The sequence below is a fragment of the Lipotes vexillifer genome, unplaced genomic scaffold (genome assembly GCF_000442215.2).
Source record: "Lipotes vexillifer unplaced genomic scaffold, Lipotes_vexillifer_v1.1 scaffold54, whole genome shotgun sequence".
Lineage (NCBI taxonomy): Eukaryota > Metazoa > Chordata > Mammalia > Artiodactyla > Lipotidae > Lipotes > Lipotes vexillifer.
In genome coordinates this window covers 3,670,567-3,694,050 of record NW_006789324.1, presented here as the reverse complement: position 1 = coordinate 3,694,050, position 23,484 = coordinate 3,670,567, and the positions used below count along the sequence as shown (strand labels likewise).

Here is a 23,484-nt window from a genome sequence, read left to right as displayed (position 1 = left end):
TGCCCCGGTCCGGGAGGATCCCACATCCCACAGGGCGGCTGGGCCCGTGAGCCATGGCCGCTGAGCCTGCGCGTCCGGAGCCTGTGCTCCACAACGGGAGAGGCCACAACAGGGAGAAGCCCGCGTACCGAAAAAAAAAAAAAAAAAAAGCACCATGCTCTTTCTCACCCATCATTTATACATGCTTTTCTTCTGCCTGGAATTATACTCAAACCCTTTTTCTTCTGGCAAATTATTATTCTTTTTTTTCATGTTTTAAATAGATCTTTTTCCTTCCCTGACATACTCTTCTACAGCTAGTAAGTAACATGTGCAAGTTTCTAACCCAGATTGGCTGTTTCCTTGCATAAAGACAAATGAAAATTAGCTTTTTGTCACTGTATTAAAATCTAGGTTACATTATTCAAGTATGGTCAGACCAACAGATCAGGAGGTGATTGCCATTGAAAAGACAGTTTGTTACTCAGTTCCCAAGAGGAGGGGAATGGAACACTGCACAGGCCACATCGGGAAGCACCAGGCAGTTAGGAGGCAGAGAGGATGAGGGAAAATGTGGGCAAGAGCCTTTATTGTGGGATGGGTGAGACAAGAGTAAGAAGGCTTAGGATTGGCTAGTTTGAATAATTTCAGTGGGCTCTGGGACATAAGGGCCATTCCTAGTTGCCTAGCACTTGGCCCTTGAGTAATTAGGACATGGAAATAGTGGCCCAAGTGTAAGAGCCTCAATAAAAGAAGTAGTTGGTTTGCAGATGAAAGACACACTTGCAATCTAGTCCTTCACTATCTCTAGGAATTGGCTAGCCCTGGGAGAGAGGCAGTCTCTCTAGGATCAGCAAGGCCCCATGATGTCAAGGCATCAGAATAAAAAGACATGCTTAATACATTCAGTGTATGGAAATTCCTCTAAAAATAATAATAGTAGCTACAATTTTTCCGAACACTGAATTAGACATTTCTTTTCTTTTCTTTGCCCCTTTCTTCCTTCCTTTACTCCTCCCTTCCTTCTTTTTCTCTCTCTTCCTCGCTCTCTCTTTCTTGTTCTCTTGCTCCCCTTTCTCTCCTTTCCTTCCCTCTCTTCTCTTCTCTCTTTCTTCTATGTCCCTACTTCTTCCTTTTCCCTCGCTTCCTTTTCTTCATTTCAACAAATATTAATCAAATGCCTACTAAAATCCAAGCATTATTCTAACTGCTTATTTTCTCTTGAGGAGTAGAAAATACTGGTCTTACTTAGTACATGAAGTAATTGGGAATAAAAAGGTTCAGTAACTTCCTGAGATCACACAAATCACAGGCAGCATATCCGGTATGCAAAATTAGTCATGTTTTATTCTTAAGTCTCTATGTTTAAACATTATGCTAAACACAGAACACATACCATCACAACTCTAAAAGTTTGACATGTTTGAATCTAAGTATCACCCACCCACCAACTTCAGAGCTGAACTGGTTTGTCAGCTGGACTCAGAAAATATTAAGTACTTGGGAAACTGCAATGACCCTTCATTCATCCATCCCACAAACATTAATTGAGCACCTGGTTTCTAGACTAAATTTCATCATTTATTAACTATGTGACATTGAGAAGGTCACTTAATCTCTCTAAGCCTTGATTTCCTCATATAGAAAATACAGATAGTGATAGTAACCTTACTAATACAACAAGCTTCTTTGGTAAATCAAAGTAGTTGTACAAAAATACTTTGTAATTTACTTATATAATAAGTGTTTATAATTTCTAGGTCTGGGCCACCCATTCCATGGCTGACAAAAATGTAAGATCAGCATTTCAAAGTTCAGTGGCTTCTGAGTAATGAAGTATACCTTTGTGTCAAGCAACTAAAAATTTGCTGGTGATGCACATTCAGTTGGACATTCTTGTCCTAAATGGTATCTTAATGGTATAATGCACTCCTGCTTATTAATTTTTTGTCCAAATTATATAAGTTCTAATTATAGGAGGGAAATTCAGATCTTAATTTCATTATATTGAAATTTTAAATCTTTTCTTATTTGCAGGTCAGGGCTATATATGGGAAACATGGATTGTATTTGACTTTGAGCCTTCTGGAAACATTGCTTAACCATCAAGATTTGGGTTACCAGGATGAAATAAAGTAAGTTGATTTTTTATTCACACGGTCCTTTATTAGAATACCAAACACATAGATCTGTATTTAGGCTAGAAGTTTTATGTATGAAGCAATCAATTTTATCACCTAAAGACAGAGTTAAGGAATGTTTGCTTATATTAAGAACAGGATATTCTTGGTCACAGAAAAACAAAAGCAGTAAACTTCCATTTCCAGTTTACTGGTAAATGGTAAATCAGATGTACCATTTCACCCTAAACAACTAAAAAATAGAACAAAATATATGAAGCAATATTTTTCAGACTTCGGACATCAGGCAGCATAGAACAGTGATTCCTGAGAGAAGGAAATGAAGTAAGCTCAGTTTACTGAACAAGAAGAGGGATTCCAAACTGAGCCCAGCATTCTCCTTGAGCTAAAGGGACAGAGTATGAAGTTCAGGAAGTCCAAGAAGGCTAGAATGTCCAGTACAAAGTAGCAGCAAGGGGAGATCCCCTAGGGGTACTTTCTGGAGATTTCCAAAGAGTTGCCCTCATGTCTTCATGTGAAGACTTGGCTAGTGCATGCATTTGAGGAAACTACCCAAGGCCAGAGAAAGAAACACCAAAAGAAAAAGGTGGGGAAATTTTTAGATCTCACACAGATTTGGGAATAGTTCATATTTCCACCAATCAGAGAGAAACACATGTGGCATTGATTAGAGTCCCCAGAAGGGTATTGTACTGTAGTGGAGCCTAATACATGAGAAATTGGAGTCTCAGAAGGAGAGAAGACAAATAGGGGGAAAGAAAAGAATGTTGAAAAAACAATGGCTGTAAGTTTTCTGAATTTGAAGCAAACTATAAAGACATGGACCTAAGAAGTTTAATGAAATTCAAGCATTAGAAATTTGAAGTAAGCCATACCAAGGCTCATCATAATCAGATTGCTTAAACTAGCAGTAAATAAAAAACCTTAAATGCACAAGAGAAAATGACAAATTACATATAGAGCAGCAAAGATAAGAATTACAACAGCTTTATCATTAGAAAAGATGTAAGCAATAAGACAGTGGAAAAACAACCTTAAAGTATTGAAGGAAGAAACTATCAATCTGGAATTCTAAATCCAGCAAAACTATCTTTCAAAAACTAATGGGGGGGGGGGGGAGACGCAGAGATCACCTTCCTCCCCACAGATACACCAGAAATACATCTACACGTGGAACAACTCCTACAGAACACCTACTGAACGCTGGCAGGAGACCTCAGACCTCCCAAAAGGCAAGAAACTCCCCACGTACCTGGGTAGGGCAAAAGAAAAAAGAATAAACAGAGACAAAAGGATAGGGACGGGACCTGCACCAGTGGGAGGGAGCTGAGAAGGAGGAAAGGTTTCCACACACTAGAAGCCCCTTCGCGGGTGGAGACTGCAGGTGGCGGATGGGGGGGGGAGCTTCGGAGCCGTGGAGGAGAGCAGAGCACAGCAACAGGGCTGCGGAGGGCAAAGCGGAGCGATTCCCGCACAGAGGATCGGCGCCGACCGGCGCTCACCAGCCCAATAGGCTTGTCTGCTCACCCGCCGGGGCGGGGCGGTGCTGAGAGCTGAGGCTTGGGCTTCGGTCGGGGCACAGGGAGAGGACTGAGGTTGGCGGCATGAACACAGACTGCAGGGGATTAGTGCACCATGGCTAGCCAGGAAGGAGTCCGGGGAAAATTCTGGACCTGCCGAAGAGGCAAGAGACATTTTCTTCCCGCTTTGTTTCCTGGTGCACGAGGAGAGGGGATTAAGAGCTCTGCTTAAAGGAGCTCCAGAGACCGGCGCGAGCCACAGCTAAAAGCGCGGACCCCAGAGACGGGCATGAGACGCTAAGGCTGCTGCTGCCGCCACCAAGAAACCTGTGTGTGAGCACAGGTCACTATCCACACCCCCCTCCCAGGGAGGCTGTGCAGCCCGCCACTGCCAGGGTCCCGGGATCCAGGAACAACTCCCCCAGGAGAACGCACGGCGCGCCTCAGGCTGGTGCAACATCACACCGGCCTCTGCCGCCGCAGGCTCGGCCCGCACCCCGTGCCCCTCCCTCCTCCTGGCCTGAGTGAGCCAGAGCCCCCGAAGCAGCTGCTCCTTTAACCCCGTCCTGTCTGAGGAAGAACAGATGCCCCCCAGCGACCTACATGCAGAGGCGGGGCCAAATCCAAACTGAGCCCCGGGACAAAGAAGAGAAAGGGAAATCTCTCCCAGCAACCTCAGAAGCAGCGGATTAAAGCTTCACAATCCACTTGATGTACACTGCATCTGTGGAATACCTGAATAGACAACGAATCATCCCAAATTGAGGAGGTGGAATTTGAGAGCAAGATTTACGATTTTGTGCCCCTTTTCCTCTTTTTGTGAGTATGTATGTGTATGCTTCTGTATGAGATTTTGTCGGTATAGCCTGGCTTCCACCATTTGTCCTAGGGTTCTAACCGCCCATTTTTTTAAAATTTTTTTCTTAATAATTATTTTTTATTTTAATAACTTTATTTTATTTTATCTTACTTTATTTTATTTTACTTTATATTCTTTCTTTCTCTTTTTTCCTTCCTTCCCTCCTTCTTCCTTCCTTCCTTCCTCCCTCCCTCTCTTGCTTTCTTTCTTTCTTTCTTTCTTTCTACTTCTATTAATTCTTTCTTTCTACTTTTTCTCCCTTTTATTCTGAGCCGTGTGGATGAAAGGCTCTTGGTGCTACAGCCAGGAGTCAGTGCTGCACCTCTGAGGTGAGAGAGCCAACTTCAGGACACTGGTCCACAAGAGACCTCCCAGATCCACATAATATCAAATGGCGAAAATCTCCCAGAGATCTCCATCTCAACACTAGCAGCCAGCTTCACTCAACGACCAGAAAGCTACAGTGCTGGACACCCTATGCCAAACAACTAGCAAGACAGGAACAAAACCCCACCCATTAGTGGAGAGGGTGCCTAAAATAATAATAAGTCCACACACACCCCCAAACACACCAACAGATGTGGACTTGCCCACCAGAAAGACAAGATCCAGCCTCATCCACCAGAACACAGGCACTAGTCCCTTCCACCAGGAAGCCTACACAACCCACTGAACCAACCTTAGCCACAGAAACCAAAAACAACGGGAACTACAAACCTGCAACCTACAAAAAGGAGACCCCAAACACAGTAAGATAAGCAAACTGAGAAGACAAAATATCACACAGCACATGAAGGAACAAGATAAAAACCCACCAGACCTAAAAAATGAAAAGGAAATAGGCAGTCTATCTGAAAAAGAATTCAGAATAATGATAGGAAAGATGATCCAAAATCTTGGAAATAGAATGGACAAAATGCAAGAAACATTTAACAAGGACCTAGAAGAACTAAAGATGGAACAAACAATGATGAACAACACAATAAATGAAATTAAAAATACTCTAGATGGGATCAATAGCAGAATAACTGAGGCAGAAGAACGGATAAGTGACCTGGAAGGTAAAATAGTGGAAATAACTACTGCAGAGCAGAATAAAGAAAAAAGAATGAAAAGAACTGAGGACAGTCTCAGAGACCTCTGAGACAACATAAAACGCACCAACATTCGAAATATAGGGGTTCCAGAAAAAGAAGAGAAAAAGAAAGGGACTGAGAAAATACTTGACGAGATTATAGTTGATAACTTCCATAGTTAATCAAGTCCAGGAAGCACACAGAGTCCCATACAGGATTAATCCAAGGAGAAATATGCCAAGACACATATTAATCAAACTGTCAAAAATTAAATACAAAGAAAACATATTAAAAGCAGCAAGGGAAAAACAACAAATAACACACAAGGGAATCCCCATAAGGTTAACAGCTGATCTTTCAGCAGAAACTCTGCAAGCCAGAAGAGACTGGCATAACATATGTAAAGTGATGAAGGAGAAAAACCTGCAACCAAGATTACTCTGCCCAGCAAGGACCTCATTCAGATTTGATGGAGAAATTAAAACCTTTACAGACAAGCAAAAGCTGAGAGAGTTCAGCAACACCAAACCAGCTTTACAACAACTGCTAAAGGAACTTCTCTAGGCAAGAAACACAAGAGAAGGAAAAGACCTACAATAACGAACCCAAAACAATTAAGAAAATGGGAATAGGAACATACATAACGATAATTACCTTAGATGTAAATGGCCTAAATGCTCCCACCAAAAGACACAGATTGGCTGAATGGATACCAAAACAAGACCCATATATATGCTGTCTACAAGAGACCCACTTCAGACCTAGAGACACATACAGACTGAAAGTAAGGGGATGGAAAAAGATATTCCATGCACATGGAAAACAAAAGAAAGCTGGAGTAGCAATTCTCATATCAGACAAAATAAACTTTAGAAGAAAAACTATTACAAGAGACAAAGAAAGACGGTACATAATGATCAAGAGATCGATCCAGGAAGAAGATTTAACAATTGTAAATATTTATGAACCCAACATAGGAGCACCTCAATATATAAGGCAAATACTAACAGCCATAAAAGGGGAAATATACAGTAACACATTCATTGTAGGGGACTTTAACACCCCACTTTCACCAATGGAAAGATCATCCAAAATGAAAATAAATAAGGAAACACAAGCTTTAAATGATACATTAGACAAGATGGACTTAACTGATATTTATAGGACATTCCATCCAAAAACAACAGAATACACATTTTTCTCAAGTGCTCATGGAACATTCTCCAGGATACATCATATCATGGGTCACAAATCAAGCCTTGGTAAATTTAAGAAAATTGAAATCCTATCAAGTATCTTTTCTGACCACAACATTATGACACTAGGTATCAATTACAGGAAAACATCTGTAAAAAATACAAACACATGGAGGCTAAACAGTACACTGCTTAATAACGAAGTGATCACTGAAGAAATCAAAGACGAAATTAAAAAATACTTAGAAACAAATGACAAGGGAGACACGACGACCCGAAACCTATGGGATGCAGCAAAAGCAGTTCTAACAGGGAAGTTTATAGCAATACAATCCTACCTTAAGAAACAGGAAACATCTCGAATAAACAACCTAACCTTGCACCTAAAGCAATTAGAGAAAGGAGAACAAAAACCCCCAAAGTTAGCAGAAGGAAAGAAATCATAAAAATCAGATCAGAAATAAATGAAAAAGAAATGAAGGAAATGATAGCAAAGATCAATAAAACTAAAAGCTGGTTCTTTGAGAAGATAAATAAAATTGATAAACCATTAGCCAGACTCATCAAGGAAAAAAGGGGAGAAGACGCAAATCAATAGAATTAGAAATGAAAAAGGAGAAGTAACAACTGACACTGCAGCAATACAAAAGATCATGAGAGATTACTACAAGCAACTCTATGCCAATAAAATGGACAACCTGGAAGAAATGGACAAATTCGTAGAAATGCACAATGTGCCAAGACTGAATCAGGAAGAAAGAAAATATGAACAGACCAATCACAAGTACTGAAATTGAAACTGTGATTAAAAATCTTCCAACAAACAAAAGTCCAGGGCCACATGGCTTCACAGGCGAATTCTATCAAACATTTAGAGAAGAGCTAACACCTATCCTTCTCAAACTCTTCCAAAATATAACAGAGGGAGGAACACTCCCAAACTCATTCTACGAGGCCACCATCACCCTGATACCAAAACCAGACAAGGATGTCCCAAAGAAAGAAAACTACAGGCCAATATTACTCATGAACACAGATGCAAAAATCTTCAACAAAATACTAGCAGACAGAATCCAACAGCACATTAAAAGGATTATACACCATGATCAAGTGGGGTTTATTCCAGGAGTGCAAGGATTCTCCAATATACGCAAATCAATCAACGTGATACATCATATTAACAAATTGAAGAAGAAAAACCATATGATCATCTCAATAGATGCAGAGAAAGCTTTCGACACAATTCAACACCCATTTATGATAAAAACCCTGCAGAAAGTAGGCCTAGAGGGAACTTTCCTCAACATAATAAAGGCCATATATGACAAACCCACAAAAAACATCGCCCTCAATGGTGAAAAACTGAAAGCATTTCCACTAAGGTCAGGAACAAGACAAGGTTGCCCACTCTCACCACTCTTATTCAACATAGTTTTGGAAGTTTTAGCCACAGCAATCAGAGAAGAAAAGGAAATAAAAGGAATCCAAATCGGAAAAGAAGAAGTAAAGCTGTCACTGTTTGCAGATGACATGATACTATACATAGAGAATCCTAAAGATGCTACCAGAAAACTACTAGAGCTAATCAATGAATTTGGTAAAGTAGCAGGATACAAAATTAATGCACAGAAATCTCTGGCATTCCTATATACTAATGATGAAAAATCTGAAAGTGAAATCAAGAAAACACTCCCATTTACCATTGCAACAAAAAGAATAAAATATCTAGGAATAAACCTACCTAAGGAGACAAAAGACCTGTATGCAGAAAATTATAAGACACTGATGAAAGAAATTAAAGATGATACAAACAGATGGAGAGACATACCATGTTCTTGGATTGGAAGAATCAACACTGTGAAAATGACTCTACTACCCAAAGCAATCTACAGATTCAATGCAATCCCTATCAAACTACCACTGGCATTTTTCACAGAACTAGAACAAAAAATTTCACAATCTGTATGGAAACACAAAAGACCCCAAATAGTCAAAACAATCTTGAGAACGAGAAACAGAGCTGGAGGAATCAGGCTCCCTGACTTCAGAGTATACTACAAAGCTACAGTAATCAAGACAGTATGGTACTGGCACAAAAACAGAAAGATAGATTAATGGAACAGGATAGAAAGCCCAGAGATAAACCAACGCACATATGGTCACCTTATCTTTGATAAAGGAGGCAAGAATGTACAGAAGAGAAAGGACAGCCTCTTCCATATGTGGTGCTGGGAAAACTGGACAGTTACACTTAGAAGTATGAGATTAGATCACTCCCTAACACCATACACAAAAATAAGCTCAAAATGGATTAAAGACCTAAATGTAAGGCCAGAAACTATCAAACTCTTAGAGGAAAACACAGGTGGAACACTCTATGACATAAATCACAGCAAGATCCTTTTTGACCCACCTCCTAGAGAAATGGAAATAAAAACAAAAATAAACAAATGGGACTTAATGAAACTTAAAAGCTTTTGCACAGCAAAGGAAACTATAAACAAGACCAAAAGACAAACCTCAGAATGGGAGAAAATATTTGCAAATGAAGCAACTGACAAAGGATTAATCTCCAAAATTTATAAGCAGCTCATGCAGCTCAATAACAAAAAAAAACAAACAACTGAATCCAAAAATGGGCAGAAGACCTAAATAGACCTTTCTCCAAAGAAGATATACAGACTGCCAACAAACACATGAAAGAATGCTCAACATCATTAATCATTAGAGAAATGCAAATCAAAACTAAATGAGATATCATCTCACACCAGTCAGAATGGCCATCATCAAAAAAAATCTAGGAAAAATAAATGCTGGAGAGGGTGTGAAGAAAAGGGAATCCTCTTGCACTGTTGGTGGGAATGTAAATTGATATAGCCACTGTGGAGAACAGTATGGAGGTTCTTTTAAAAAACTACAAATAGAACTACCATATGACCCAGCAATCCCACTACTGGGCATATACCCTGAGAAAACCATAATTGAAAAAGAGTCATGTACCAAAATGTTCATTGCAGCTCTATTTACAATAGCCCGGAGATGGAAACAACCTAAGTGTCCATCATCGGATGAATGGATAAAGAAGATGTGGCACATATATACAATGGAATATTACTCAGCCATAAAAAGAAACGAAATTGAGCTATTTGTAATGAGGTGGATGGACCTAGAGTCTGTCATACAGAGTGAAGTAAGTCAGAAAGAGAAAGACAAGTACTGTATGCTAACACATATATATGGAATTCAAGAATAAAAAATGCCATGAAGACCCTAGTGGTAAGACAGGAATAAAGACACAGACCTACTAGAGAATGGACTTGAGGATACGGGGAGGGGGAAGGGTAAGCTGTGACAAAGTGAGAGAGGCAAGGACATATATACACTACCAAACGTAAGGTAGATAGCTAGTGGGAAGCAGCCGCATAGCACAGGGAGATCAGCTCGGTGCTTTGTGACCACCTAGAGGGGTGGGATAGGGAGGGTGGGAGGGAGGGAGATGCAAGAGGGAAGAGATATGGGAACATTTGTATATGTATAACTGATTCACTTTGTTATAAAGCAGAAACTAACACACCATTGTAAAGCCATTATACTCCAATAAAGATTTAAAAAAAAAGAATATATTGTGGCAATAAACTTCCATGGCTCAAATCTCAGTTCAGCCAGGGTATATTTGATTAAAAAAAAAAAAAACTAATGGGAATTAAGACTTTTTTCACACATACAAAGTTGAGAGAATTCATAACTGTCAGAGCAGCACTATAAGAAATATTAAAAGAAGCCCTCAGGCAGAAGGAAAATAATCATTTTTAATCTACACAAAGAAATGAAAAGTACAGGAAATAATAAATGCCAATGAATAAAATACATTTTCCTTATTTTAAAAAAACCTCTTTAAATAATAATTGACTGTTTAAGGCAAAAATAATAACAATGTACTGTGGAGTTTATAACATAATAAAGTGCAACATTTGACAATAGCATACAAGACTGGGAGGGGGAAATAAAATATTACTGTAAAAAGCTCCTTATACTATTAGCTAAGTAGTATAATTTTGTTTGAAGGAAGAATGTATTGAGTTAACAATACTAATAGAGAAGATTAAATGGAATAATCACATGTAAATACTAAGAATAGATCAAAAAAAAAACAGAGGGAAAAGAAAAGTAACAGATAGGACAAATAGAAAATAAATACAAATAAAATTAATAAATTTAAATCCAACCATATCAATAATTACAATAAGTATTAATGATTCAAATGCACCAATTAAAAGGAGGCAATTATCAGGGACTTCCCTGGTGGTGCAGTGGTTAAGACTCTGTGCTCCCAATGCCTTGGGCCTGGGTTTGATCCCTAGTCAGGGAACTAGATCCCATATGTATGCCACAACTAAGAGTGTGCATGCCACAACTAAGGAGCCAGTGAGCTGCAACTAAGAAGCCACCCTGCCACAACTCAGGAACCCACCTGCTGCAACTAAGACCTGGTGCAAACAAAAAAATAAATTAAATTAAATTGAAAGACAGCAATTTTCAGATTTCATTTAAAAATCAAGACCCAACTAAATGCTATCTGAAATGAACCCCCTTAAAATATAAAGACAGACACACTGAAAGTAGAAGGATGGAAAGTGATATACCTTATTAATTCTAATGAAAAGAAAGCTGGGATGGTTACACTAAAGACAGACAAAGTAGCTTCTAAATCAAGAGGTATTGCCAGAAATTCAATTCATCAAGAGGACATACAAACCTAAATGATCATGCCCTTAATAATATAGCTTCAATTTACATGAAGTAAAAACATAAAACTGGAAGAAGGAATAGATTCACAATTATAGTTGGAGAACTGAACATCTTTCTGTCAGTAATTGATAAAACAAGTAGACATAAAATCAGTAAGAATATAGAAGACTTGGACCGTATTATCAACTAACTTGATGTAACTGGCAATTAGTCCACACAACAGCAGAATATGGATTCCTTTTAAGTGTTCATGAAATATTTAAGAGATAAACCCTATCTACTCTGATCCATAAAACAAGTCTCAGTAAATTTAGAAGGATTAAATCATATAAAATATGTTTTCTGACCCCAAAAAATTAAATTAGAAATCAAAAAACAAATCAAAATAAAATCCTGGAATTCTCCAAACATTATGAAACTAAACAATACACTTATAAATAACCACTGATCAAAGAAGAAATCACAAGGGAAATTAAACAATATTTTGAACTGAATTAAAATGAAAACACAATGCATCAGTAATCTTTGTCTTTTTTTTCCTTTTCTTTTTTTTTTCCCAAGCCCACTGTATAATATTTTAAGGGGAAGGGCTAAAAAGTGGTATATGTAACAAGGGCCTCAGGTCATTCTTTTTGGGTTTTTTGTTTTTTATTTTGACATTGTGAATTTTATTTATTTATTTATTTTTCGGTACGCGGGCCTCTCACTGTTGTGGCCTCTCGTTGCGGAGCACAGGCTCTGGATGTGCACGCTCAGCGGCCATGGCCCACGGGCCCAGCCATTCCACGGCATGTGGGATCCTACCAGACCGGGGCACGAACCCATGTCCCCTGCATCGGCAGGCGGACTCTCAATCTGTGCGCCACCAGGGAAGCCCTATTTATTTTTTTATACAGCAGGTCCTTATTAGTCATTAATTTTATACACATCAGTGTATATATGTCAATCCCAATCGCACAATTCAACACACCCCCACCACCACAACCCCGCTGCTTTCCCCCTTGGTGTCCATACGTTTGTTCTCTACATCTGTGTCTCAATTTCTCCCCTGCAAACCGGTTCATCTGTACCATTTCTCTACGTTCCACATATATGCATTAATATACGATATTTTTGCCTTTCTAAATTACTTCACTCTGTATGACAGTCTCTACATCCATGCAGGTCTCAACAAATGACCCAATTTCGTTCTTTTTTATGGCTGACTAATATTCCATTGTATATATGTACCACTTCTTCTTTATCCATTCATCTGTCGATGGGTATTTAGGTTGCTTCCATGACCTGGCTATTGTAAATAGTGCAGCAATGAACATTGGGGTGCATGTGTCTTTTTGAATTATGGTTTTCTCTGGGTATATGACCAGTAGTGGGATTGCTGGATCATATGGTAATTCTATTTTTATTTTTTTAAGGAACCTCCATACTGTTCTCCATAGTGGCAGTATCAAGTTACATTCCCACCAGCAGTGCAAGAGGGTTCCCTTTTCTCCATGTCCTCTCCAGCATTTGTCGTTTGTAGATTTTTCTGATAATGCCCATTCTAACTGGTGTGAGGTGATACCTCATTGTACTTTTGATTTGCATTTCTCTAATAATTAGTGATGTTGAGCAGCTTTTCATGTGCTTCTTGGCCATCTGTGTGTCTCCTTTGGAGAAATGTCTATTTTGGTCTTCTGCCTATTTTTGGATTGGCTTGTTTTTTTTTTTTTAATTAAGCTGCATGAGCTGTTTATATATTTTGGAGATTAATCCTTTGTCCATTGATTCATTTGCAAATATTTTCTCCCATTCTGAGGGTTGTTTTTTCATCTTGTTTATGGTTTCCTTTGCTGTGCAAAAGCTTTTAAGTTTCATTAGGTCCCATTTGTTTATTTTTGTTTTTATTTCCATTTCTCTAGGAGGTGGATCAAAAAAGATCTTGCTGTGATTTATGTCAAAGAGTGTTCTTCCTATGTTTTCCTCTAAGAGTTTTATAGTGTCCATCTTACATTTAGGTCTCTAATCCATTTTGAGTTTATTTTTGTGTATGGTGTTAGGGAGTGTTCTAATTTCATTCTTTTATGTGTAGCCGTCCAGTTTTCCCAGCAACACTTATTGAAGAGACTGTCTTTTCTCCATCGTATATCCTTGCCTCCTTTGTCATAGATTAGTTGACCATAGGTGCATGGGTTTGTCTCTGGGCTTTCTATCCTGTTCCATAGATCTATGTTTCCGGTTTTTGTGCCAGCACCATATTGTCTTGATTACTGTAGCTTTGTAGTATACTCTGAACTCAGGGAGTCTATTCCTCCAGCTCCTTTTTTTCCCCTTCAAGACTGCTTTGGCTATTCGGGGTCTTTTGTGTCTCCATACAAATTTTAAGATTTTTTGTTCTAGTTCTTTAAAAAATGCCATTGGTAATTTGATAGGGATTGCATTGAATCTGTAGATTGCTTTGGGTAGTATAGTCATTTTCACAATATTGATTCTTCATGTTCAAGAACATGGTGTATCTCTCCATCTGTTGGTATCATCTTTAATTTCCTTCATCAGTGTCTTATAGTTTTCTGCATACAGGTCTTTTGTCTCCCTAGGTAGGTTTTTCCTAGGTATTTTATTCTTTTTGTTGCAATGGTAATTGGGAGTGTTTCCTTAATTTCTCTTTTACATGTTTCATCTTTAATGTATAGGAATGCAAGAGATTTTTGTGCATTAATTTTGTATCCTGCAACTTTACCAAATTCATTGATTAGCTCTAGTAGTTTTCAAGTGGCATCTTTAGGATTCTCTATGTATAGAATCATGTCATCTGCAAACAGTGAGAGTTTTACTTCTTTTGCAATTTGTATTCTTTTTATTTCTTTTTCTTCTCTGATTGCCATGGCTAGGACTTCCAAAACTATGTTGAATAATAGTGGTGAGAGTGGACATCGTTGTCTTCTTCCTGATCTTAGAGGAAATGCTTTCAGTTTTTCACCATTGAGAATGATGTCTGCTGTGGGTTTGTTGTATATGGGCTTTATTAGTTGAGGTAGGTTCCCTCTATGCCCACTTTCTGGAGAGTTTTTATCATAAATGGGTGTTGAATTTTGTCAAAAGCTTTTTCTGCATCTATTGAGATGATCATATGGTTCTTATTCTTCAATTTGTCAATATGGTGTATCACATTGTTTGATTTGCATATATTGAAGAATCCTTGCATCGCTGGGATAAATCCCACTTGATCATGGTATATCAACAACATGGTTGTTGAATTCTGTTTGCTATTCTTTTGTTGAGGATTTTTGCATGTATATTCATGAGTGATATTGGTCTGTAATTTTCTTTTTTTGTAGTATCTTTGTCTGGTTTTGCTATCAGGGTGATGGTGGCCTCATAGAATGGGCTTGGGAGTGTTCGTTCCTCTGCAATTTTTTGGAAGACTTTGAGAAGGATGGGTGTTAGCTCTTCTCTAAATGTTTGATAGAATTCACCTGTGAAGCCATCTGGTCCTGGGCTTTTGTTTGTTGGAAGATTTTTAATCACAGTTTCAATTTCATTACTTGTGATTGGTCTATTCATATTTTCTATTTCTTCCTGGTTCAGTCTTGGAAGTTTATACCTTTCTAAGAATTTGTCCATTTCTTCCACGTTGTCCAGTTTATTGGCATAGAGTTGCTTGTAGTAGTCTCTTAGGATGCTTTGTATTTCTCCGGTGTCTGTTGTAACGTCTCCTTTTTCATTTCTAATTTTATTGATTTTAGTCCTCTCCCTCTTTTTCTTGATTAGTCTGGTAATGGTTTATCAATTTTGTTTATGTTCTCAAAGAACCAGCTTTTAGTTTTATTCATCTTTGCTATTGTTTTCTTTGTTTCTATTTCATTTATTTATGCTCTGATATTTATGATTTATTTCCTTCTGCTAACTTTGGATTTTGTTTGTTCTTCTTTCTCTAGTTCCTTTAGGTATAGGGTTAGATTTTTTATTTGAGATTTTTCTTGTTTCTTGATGTAGGCTTGTATAGCTATAAACTTTCCTCTGAGAACTACTTTTGCTGCATCCCATAAGTTTTGGATTATCGTGTTTTCATTGTCATTAGTCTCCAGGTATTTTTTGATTTCCTCTTTGATTTCTTCAGTCATATCTTGGTTATTTAGTAACGTATTTTTTAGCCTCCATGTTTTGTGCTTTTTACATTTTCCCCCTGTAATTCACTTCTAATCTCAAAGCATTGTAGTCAGAAAAGATGCTTGATATGATTTCAATTGTCTTAAATTTACTGTGGCTTGATTTGTGACCCAAGATGTGATCTATCCTGGAGAATGTTCCATGCACACTTGAGAAGTGTAATCTGCTGTTTTGGGATGGAATGTCCTATAAATATCAATTAAATCTATCTGGTCTGTTGTGTCATTTAAAGCTTCTGTTTCCTTATTTATTTTCATTTTGGATGATCTGTCCATTGTGTAAGTGAGGTGTTAAATTCCCCCACTATTATTGTATTACTGTCAATTTCCCCTTTTATAGCTGTCAGCAGTTGCCTTATGTATTGAAGTGCTCCTATGTTGGGTGCATATATATTTATAATCGTTACATCTTCTTCTTGGATTGATCCCTTGATCATTATGTAGTGTCCTTCCTTGTCTCTTGTAACATTCTTTATTTTAAAGTCTGTTTTATCTGTTATGAGTATTGCTACCCCAGCTTTCTTTTGATTTCCATTTGCATGGAATATCTTTTTCCATCCCTTCACCTTCAGTCTGGATGTGTCCCTAGATCTGAAGTGGTCTCTTGTACACAGCTTACATATGGGTCTTGTTTTTGTATCCATTCAGCAAGCCTGTGTCTTTTGGTTGGAGCATTTAATCCATTCACGTTTAAGGTAATTATCGATATGTATGTTCCTAAGACCATTTTTTTAATTGTCTTGGGTTTGTTTTTTAGGTCCTTTTCTTCTCTTGTGTTTCCCACTTAGAGAAGTTCCTTTAGCATTTGTTGTAGTGCTGGTTTGGTGGTGCTGAATTCTCTTAGCTTTTGCTTGTCTGTAAAGCTTTTGATTTCTCCAACGAATCTGAATGAGATCCTTGCTGGGTAGAGTAATCTTGGTTGTAGGTTCTTCCCTTTCATCACTTTAAGTATATCATGCCACTCCCTTTTGACTTGCAGAGTTTCTGCTTGAGAAATCAGCTGTTAACCTTATAGGAGTTCCCTTGTATGCTATTTGTCATTTTTCCCTTGCTGCTTTCAGTAATTTTTCTTTGTCTTTAATTTTTGCCAGTTTGATTACTATGTGTTTCGACGTGTTTCTCCTTGGGTTTATCCTGTATGGCACTCTCTGCACTTCCTGGACTTGGGTGGCTATTTCCTTTCCCATGTTCAGGAGGTTTTCGAGTATAACCTCTGCAAATATTTTCTCAGTCCTTTCTCTCTCTCTTCTCCTTCTGGGACCCCTATAATGCAAATGTTGTTGCATTTAATGTTGTCCCAGAGGCCTCTTAGGCTGTCTTCATTTCTTTTCTTTTTTTTTCTTTATTCTGTTCCACACCAGTGAATTCCTCCATTCTGTCTTCCAGGTCACTCATCCATTCTTCTGCCTCAGTTTTTCTGCTATTGACTCCTTCTAGTGTAGTTTTCATTTCAGTTATTGTATTGTTCATCTGTTTGTTTGTTCTTTAATTCTTCTAGGTCTTTGTTAAACACTTCTTGCATCTTATCAATCTTTGACTTCATTCTTTTTCCAAGGTCCTGGATCATCTTCACTATCATTATTATGAATTCTTTTTCTGGAAGGTTGCCTATCTCCACTTCATTTAGTTTTATTCTGGGGTTTTGTCTTGTTCCTTCATCTGGTATATAGCCCTCTGCCTTTTCATCTTGTCTATCTTTCTGTGAATGCGGTTTTTGTTCCACAGGCTGCAGGATTGTAGTTCTTCTTGCTTCTGCTGTCTGCCCTCTCCTTTTTTCTTTTTCTTGCGTTTCATATTCAAGCCAACAGTAATCCATTAGTAAGTCAACCCTATCTTGAGAATATGTCGAGATTCTGGTCCCTTCTCACCACCTCTATTGTTACTTAACTACACCCCATCCAATCTACCATTATCTTTCTCCTGAATTACTATAATCCCTCGTAACTGAATTCTGCTTCTCCCTTGTCCCTAGTTTATCCTCAATACAGCAGCTACAGTGATCTATTAAAACCTAAAACAGTTAATATCATTGCTCTGCTCATAACACTGCAAGAGCACCTTATTTCACTTAAAGGGAAAAAAAATCAAAGTCCTCATAAAGGGTTCTATGTGACCTGCCCTCTGTCACTTCTCTGGCTCCATCTACAACTTTCTTTCTCATTCTGTTCCAGTCACACTGTTCTCCTTGTCTTCCTCAAACATACCAGGCACACATCCACCTTAACACCTATCTTCTGAATGATTCCTCAACCTAGAATGCTTTTCCCCCAAATATCTTCCTGCTAACTCCTTCACCTTAAGGTTTTCCCCAGTTGTCACCTTGTCCATGAGGCCTACACTAAACACTCTATTTAAAGTTGTAGTGGACTTCCCTGGTGGTGCAGTGGTTAGGAATCCACCCACCAATGCAGGGGACATGGGTTCGAGCTCTGGTCCAGGAAGATCCTACATGCCCCAGAGCAACTAAGCCTGTGCATCACAAACTGAGCCTGCACTCTAGAGCCCATGAGCCACAACTACTGAGCCCTTGCACCACAACTACTAAAGCCCATGCACCTAGAGCTCATACTCTGCAACAAGAGAAGCCACTGCAGTGAGAAGGCCATGCACTGCAGCCAAGAGTAGCCACCCTCACCGCAACTAAAGAAAGCCTGCATGCAGCAATGAAGACCCAACGCAGCCAAAAATTAATTAATTAAAAAAACTGTAGTCCCCTGATCCTTTCTTCCCCTTAACCTGCTCTCCTTTTGCTTCCTTCTATACACTTATAAACTTTTAATGTATAAACTTTTAATCAAATTGATGTATGTTATTTATTGTTGTTATCTGTCAGTCTCTGATAAACTATAGACTATAGTGCCATAGCATAGCAGAATCTTTGTTTTATTTATTGATGCATCCCATGTGTATAGAGTGCTACCTGGCACATAGTAGGTATTTGATAAATATTTGTGGAATTGAACTAAACTAGAGGAAGAATAAAATCTCAAAATACTCTGAGGGATACAGATACATGAGTTTCCCCTAATCCTTAGTTTATGGTCAAATTGAAGAAGGCCTTCCCTAACCATCTCATCAAAATCATGTTCCTTGTGCTATACCCTCTCATAGCATTCAGTAATGTTCTTTCCTATCACTTATCACTATTTGTAATTATGTATTTATTTGTGTGATTTGTTAATTTAATGTCTAGATGGTGATCTCCATGCTGGCAAGGATCGTGACACATTATATTCCAACATCTTGTAGGTCAGTGCTTGGCACATGATAGGTACAGAGTATTTGATTAATCCATTTATTCATTCATTTAACAAATATTTATTGAGTGCCTACTGTATACCAATCACTATTGTAGTCATTGGGAATATAGCTATGAATGAAACAAAGTCCCTTCCCTCATGAATCTTATATTCTAATAGGGAAGAGAAATTATAAATAAAGTAAAATATGTGACATATCACATGGTGATAAAAGGTTATGGGGACATCAAGTGGTAAATAAATGATGAGAGGAGGTTGAGCATAGCCAATGAATTTCCACTAGACTAGGTTTGGACATGGCTGTTTTCCTTCTCTAAAATATTGGAGGTGGTTGGGTAAAGGTGAGGGAGGCGGTTAAGCAGGAAAAGCAAAAAAGTGGGCTTAGAGCCGAGTAGAAAGTCAATAAGCCAAAATTGGGAGCCCCCAAAAGCCACCAGTATAAAAGGAGAAAATGCAAGTGTCAAAGCTCACATTATACTGAGTATGCTTGATTAGAAGTTGGGGTCCAGAACCAAGATTCCAGGAAGCAGAGATATGAGAATAAGAGTGAATGGGGAACAAATGAGGTTAGGCTACTTACAATTATATCAAACTTCTCAATTTCCCACTATTTTATGTGTATATCAGCAAAGAACACCAATTTTTTTATTCACCTGTCTTTGACCTTTGAATGTTCAAGGACATCAAAACTATGAGACCAATGAAGAATTGCATTTATAAGTGATAAACCTGTTTCATCCTTAGACAGTCATTGGCTGAAGCTTCTTCTGTTGAATTAGATTCATTCAGTTAAGGGCTTTGTATGCAAACCTATATCCTTAAGATATTAAAGATGCAATTTAGACACACATTTTAGAAGCTGAATGCATGAATCATTATTTTAGTACATATTGTCCATTAATCTGCTGATCTATTGGGAACCCATTTGGAATGTGGCTGCTTACTAATTAGCAGGATTCTAGTGCTGAGCTGCTTCCTGATTAAATGTCCTTTAGAATCAATAAAACATCAGGAGGGATTATGGTGATGTGGGATTAGCCCCATCTAACCAAATAAAATGAGTTGTGTTCTTTTCTTAAACTATCACGTTGCAAGAGCTGATGAGAGGAACAATTTTGAGAACGCTGTGGCAAAGTTCTTTGTGTGTGTGTGTGTGTGTGTTTTAACATTGAGATTTTTGTTTTTTGCCATTTCCCTACCAAGCAGAGACAATAGTGAATGACTGCCAGGATAAGGTGATTTTGAGAAAGACTTGATTATGATTTCAAATCTCTACTCTGAATCACCCTTATGAGTGAGGGAGTTCAGGTTGTGTTGAATGGAAATTATTATCCCAGTTCTTGCCCAGGAACATGTAAGTCAGAATTAGTATTTAATGTTTCTGTGTGACTTTGCAGTAAATGGTAATTAATGAGAGCAGAGGGAGAACAGGAGGCAAACTAATACTCTAAAACTATATTGGCAAAATTAAATGCTTCAAACCCAGTTTAAAACATAGGCACATAAGCCAAATTGTGTCAGGGAAGGGGATAAATAATGAAGCTGCTATGGAGGCTTCATAAATAGAGTGGCGCAATTGACATAGCCCCAAGTAGAACTTACCATACACATCTGGCCCATTGTTGGGAGTGCAATTAGGTTGAAAAGGACTGGTTTGATAATCCTAGGAACAACCAGAGAATTTTAGGAGATAAAGGAAACATGAGGTGTCTGATTCAGCAATTACTTTTTAGTGGGAATAGGAAAATTGTTAGGCGGTGAGCTATTAGAGACATGGTATGAATCTGCCCATTGGTTGGGTCCTAGAAACCAGATCTGGCTTTTAAGAGTTCATTAATTCCAATCTTCTCTTCCAGAGCCCATAATTCATATGGGGTAAGAATTCTTATAATAATATTGCTAATAAAGTTATTATTAATAATAGCCAACATTTATATAGTGTTTACTATATTCCAGGCAATGTTCTAAGTGCTTTATAAATATTAACTCTTTTAATCCTTACACATACCTCATGAGATAGGTACTATTATTTTTAAAATGAGGAAGCTGAGGAACAGAAAGGCTAAAACTAGTATGTAACTGATAAATGAATTCATCAATAAGGCTAAGTCAAATGCAGACTCTCTAGCTTCGGGGTCTTGGCTTTTAATACACTATACCAACTCTCCTACAAGTCCTATGCAACTTAAAGGCTTATAGGATAGTGGCTAGGCACAGGGGCTTTAGGCAAACTGCCTGCATTTCATAGCCAGCTCTACCCTTGGGCTTGGTGCTAAACACAGTTCTGGATTTGAGGAGCTCAGTATCTTATTGCCCTAGGACCCAGAAGAGGTGTAGGATATGAATACAAAGTGAGGAAACTTTTAAGTTCCAGGGGCATGTATGATCCAAGGAAGCCCACGGCTTGCAGGTAGCATCTCCTCACTGGTTTAACACCTCCACTACCCCTTCAGCCCCCATCCATGCAGAAAGGCATCATGAGCTCAGGAATCACATAGGCCTAGACGGAAATCCCAACACTGATGTGCACTGGCTTTGAGAACTTGGACAAGTCACTAATTTCTCTGAACCTTAATTTTCCACCTGTCAAATGGAAAAAGAATCCTTTTTTCTAGATTTGAGAGTTTATCGACTATGTATCAAGGAAGGGCTATGTTTCTTACAGGTAACTGGAAGGTGAGAAGAATACAGTTTAGGCTACATGAGTAAGAGGGTGAAAGCAAAGAAAGATAGTACAGTTGGATGAGGTTTCCAGCAGCTGAGTAAAATTACAACCAAAATAACCTCCTGACTCAGAAGGGTTGATGCATGTACACCTCACATGTCCAGGCATGGGGCTACATGCTCTACATGGCTTACCTCATTTCATATTCCCAACAGCCCCATGTGTTAATGTATTTTTACAACCATTTCACAGATGAATAAAATGAGGTTCAGAGTCCTTAAGTGAATTGTCCCAAAAGTTGGGATTCTTTAAATCTTTGTTCCTATTATGGGTTGAATTTTATCCCCCATAAATTCATTTGTTGAATCCCTAACCCCCAGCCCTTAGACTATATATTTGAAGATAAGGTCTTTAAAGAGGTGATTAAATTAAGATGGGGCCATTAGAGAGAGCCCACATCTGATCTGACTAGTGTCCTTATAAAAAGAGGAAGTTTGGACACACAGAGAGACACTAAGGATGGGCTCACCCAGAGAAAAGACCCTGTGAAGACACAGCGAAAAGGTGGCCCTCTGTAGGCAAGGAGGAGCCTCAGAAGAAGCCAAATCTACAGACGTCTTGATTTTGGACTTCTAGCCTCCAGAACTGTGAGAAAATAAATTTCTGTTGTTTAAGACACCCAGTCTGTGGTGTTCTGTTATAGCAGCCCTAGCAAACTATACAGCCCCTGCAGGCTAAAGAGTCCCTTGCATAGTCTTTCTTCTATCTGCCTCCTTTTCCTAGCATATTTTGTGCACCTCAGCTGGAATAGTAGATTACAGGATTCCCAAGGGAATGGCTCTAATGATTTAACTTTTCAAATCATGGGACTTAACTATGATTCTAGCAGTCTGAACAGAGCTGGCTCTTCAGTACTACTTAATACTCAGCTGAGCTTGGTAGGACTTGTAGGAGCTCATCAGATGAGGGACGGGGAAGAGTAACTCAGAGATAGAGGGAGCAGTGTGTGCCAAGACAAAAAAGCAACAAGAACATAGGTTTGGAGAACCAAACTGTCCATTGTGGCCAGAGGATACATTTCACAAGGTGGAGAAAGGCAATGAGCTTGGGAAGGAAGTACTGGCACACCTTTAATTGAAGCCTGTATAAAACTCAGAGAGAAACATGTCACCTGTAAGTAACATCATCAAGATTACAAGGATGTTTCTATGAAATAGCCCCCATTTTGTGTTTTTGGCATCTGCATAACAGATGACATTTTAATTTTATTAAAATTCCAATGAACAAATGAAGAGGCAAAAAAAAAAAAAACCAACAAAAGAAACACACCAGAAGCAGAAACTAATAGGCACTCTAGTCTCCGAATCTAGAAGGAAGCTCCACTGACTGTAAACACATGGAATCTGGGAAAATCATTGAGTTGGTGCCCCCAGCTTTGTCCTGCCTACCTGTAAAAAGTGCATAAGATGGAAGATATTTCATCCCTTCACCACAGTCTTCCCCTTGATTTGGAGGCCCCAAGTCTTAACCAACCAGAACATGACATAGATGCTACTTTCTATATCCACCTGAGTACTGTTCCTTAATCTCCTTCCCTCATCCAAGGTTACACACCAGTACACTTACCCACACACTGCTTTTTTGTGCCTATGCAGAGGCCACAACTTCTAGGAACGATAGAGCAGAATGTTGGGGTGAAGAAGGCAGGAATAGCTAGACCTGGCTGTGGTATTTGCATATGGAAATGTAAAGTCACGTGGGTTGAAGAAGAAAGAGGGGATCCCTGGTAATTGTATATGTTGAGGAGTGTGTAAAAAATTAATATACAGAAACCTCAGTTAAATGGAGTTGGGAGACCAGAAGGGAAAGCTCTCATGCCCTGTGGTATTAG

General features: G+C 38.6%; 1 protein-coding gene across 1 annotated transcript in view; it reads left to right on the top strand.

Moving 5' to 3' along the window:
* Positions 1 to 23,484, top strand: part of CUNH1orf87 (chromosome unknown C1orf87 homolog) — a 114,853-nt gene that overhangs the window by 47,605 nt on the left and 43,764 nt on the right. The window contains 1 exon segment of the mRNA XM_007462579.1: positions 2,017 to 2,114. Coding sequence (XP_007462641.1) covers positions 2,017 to 2,114 — 98 coding nt within the window.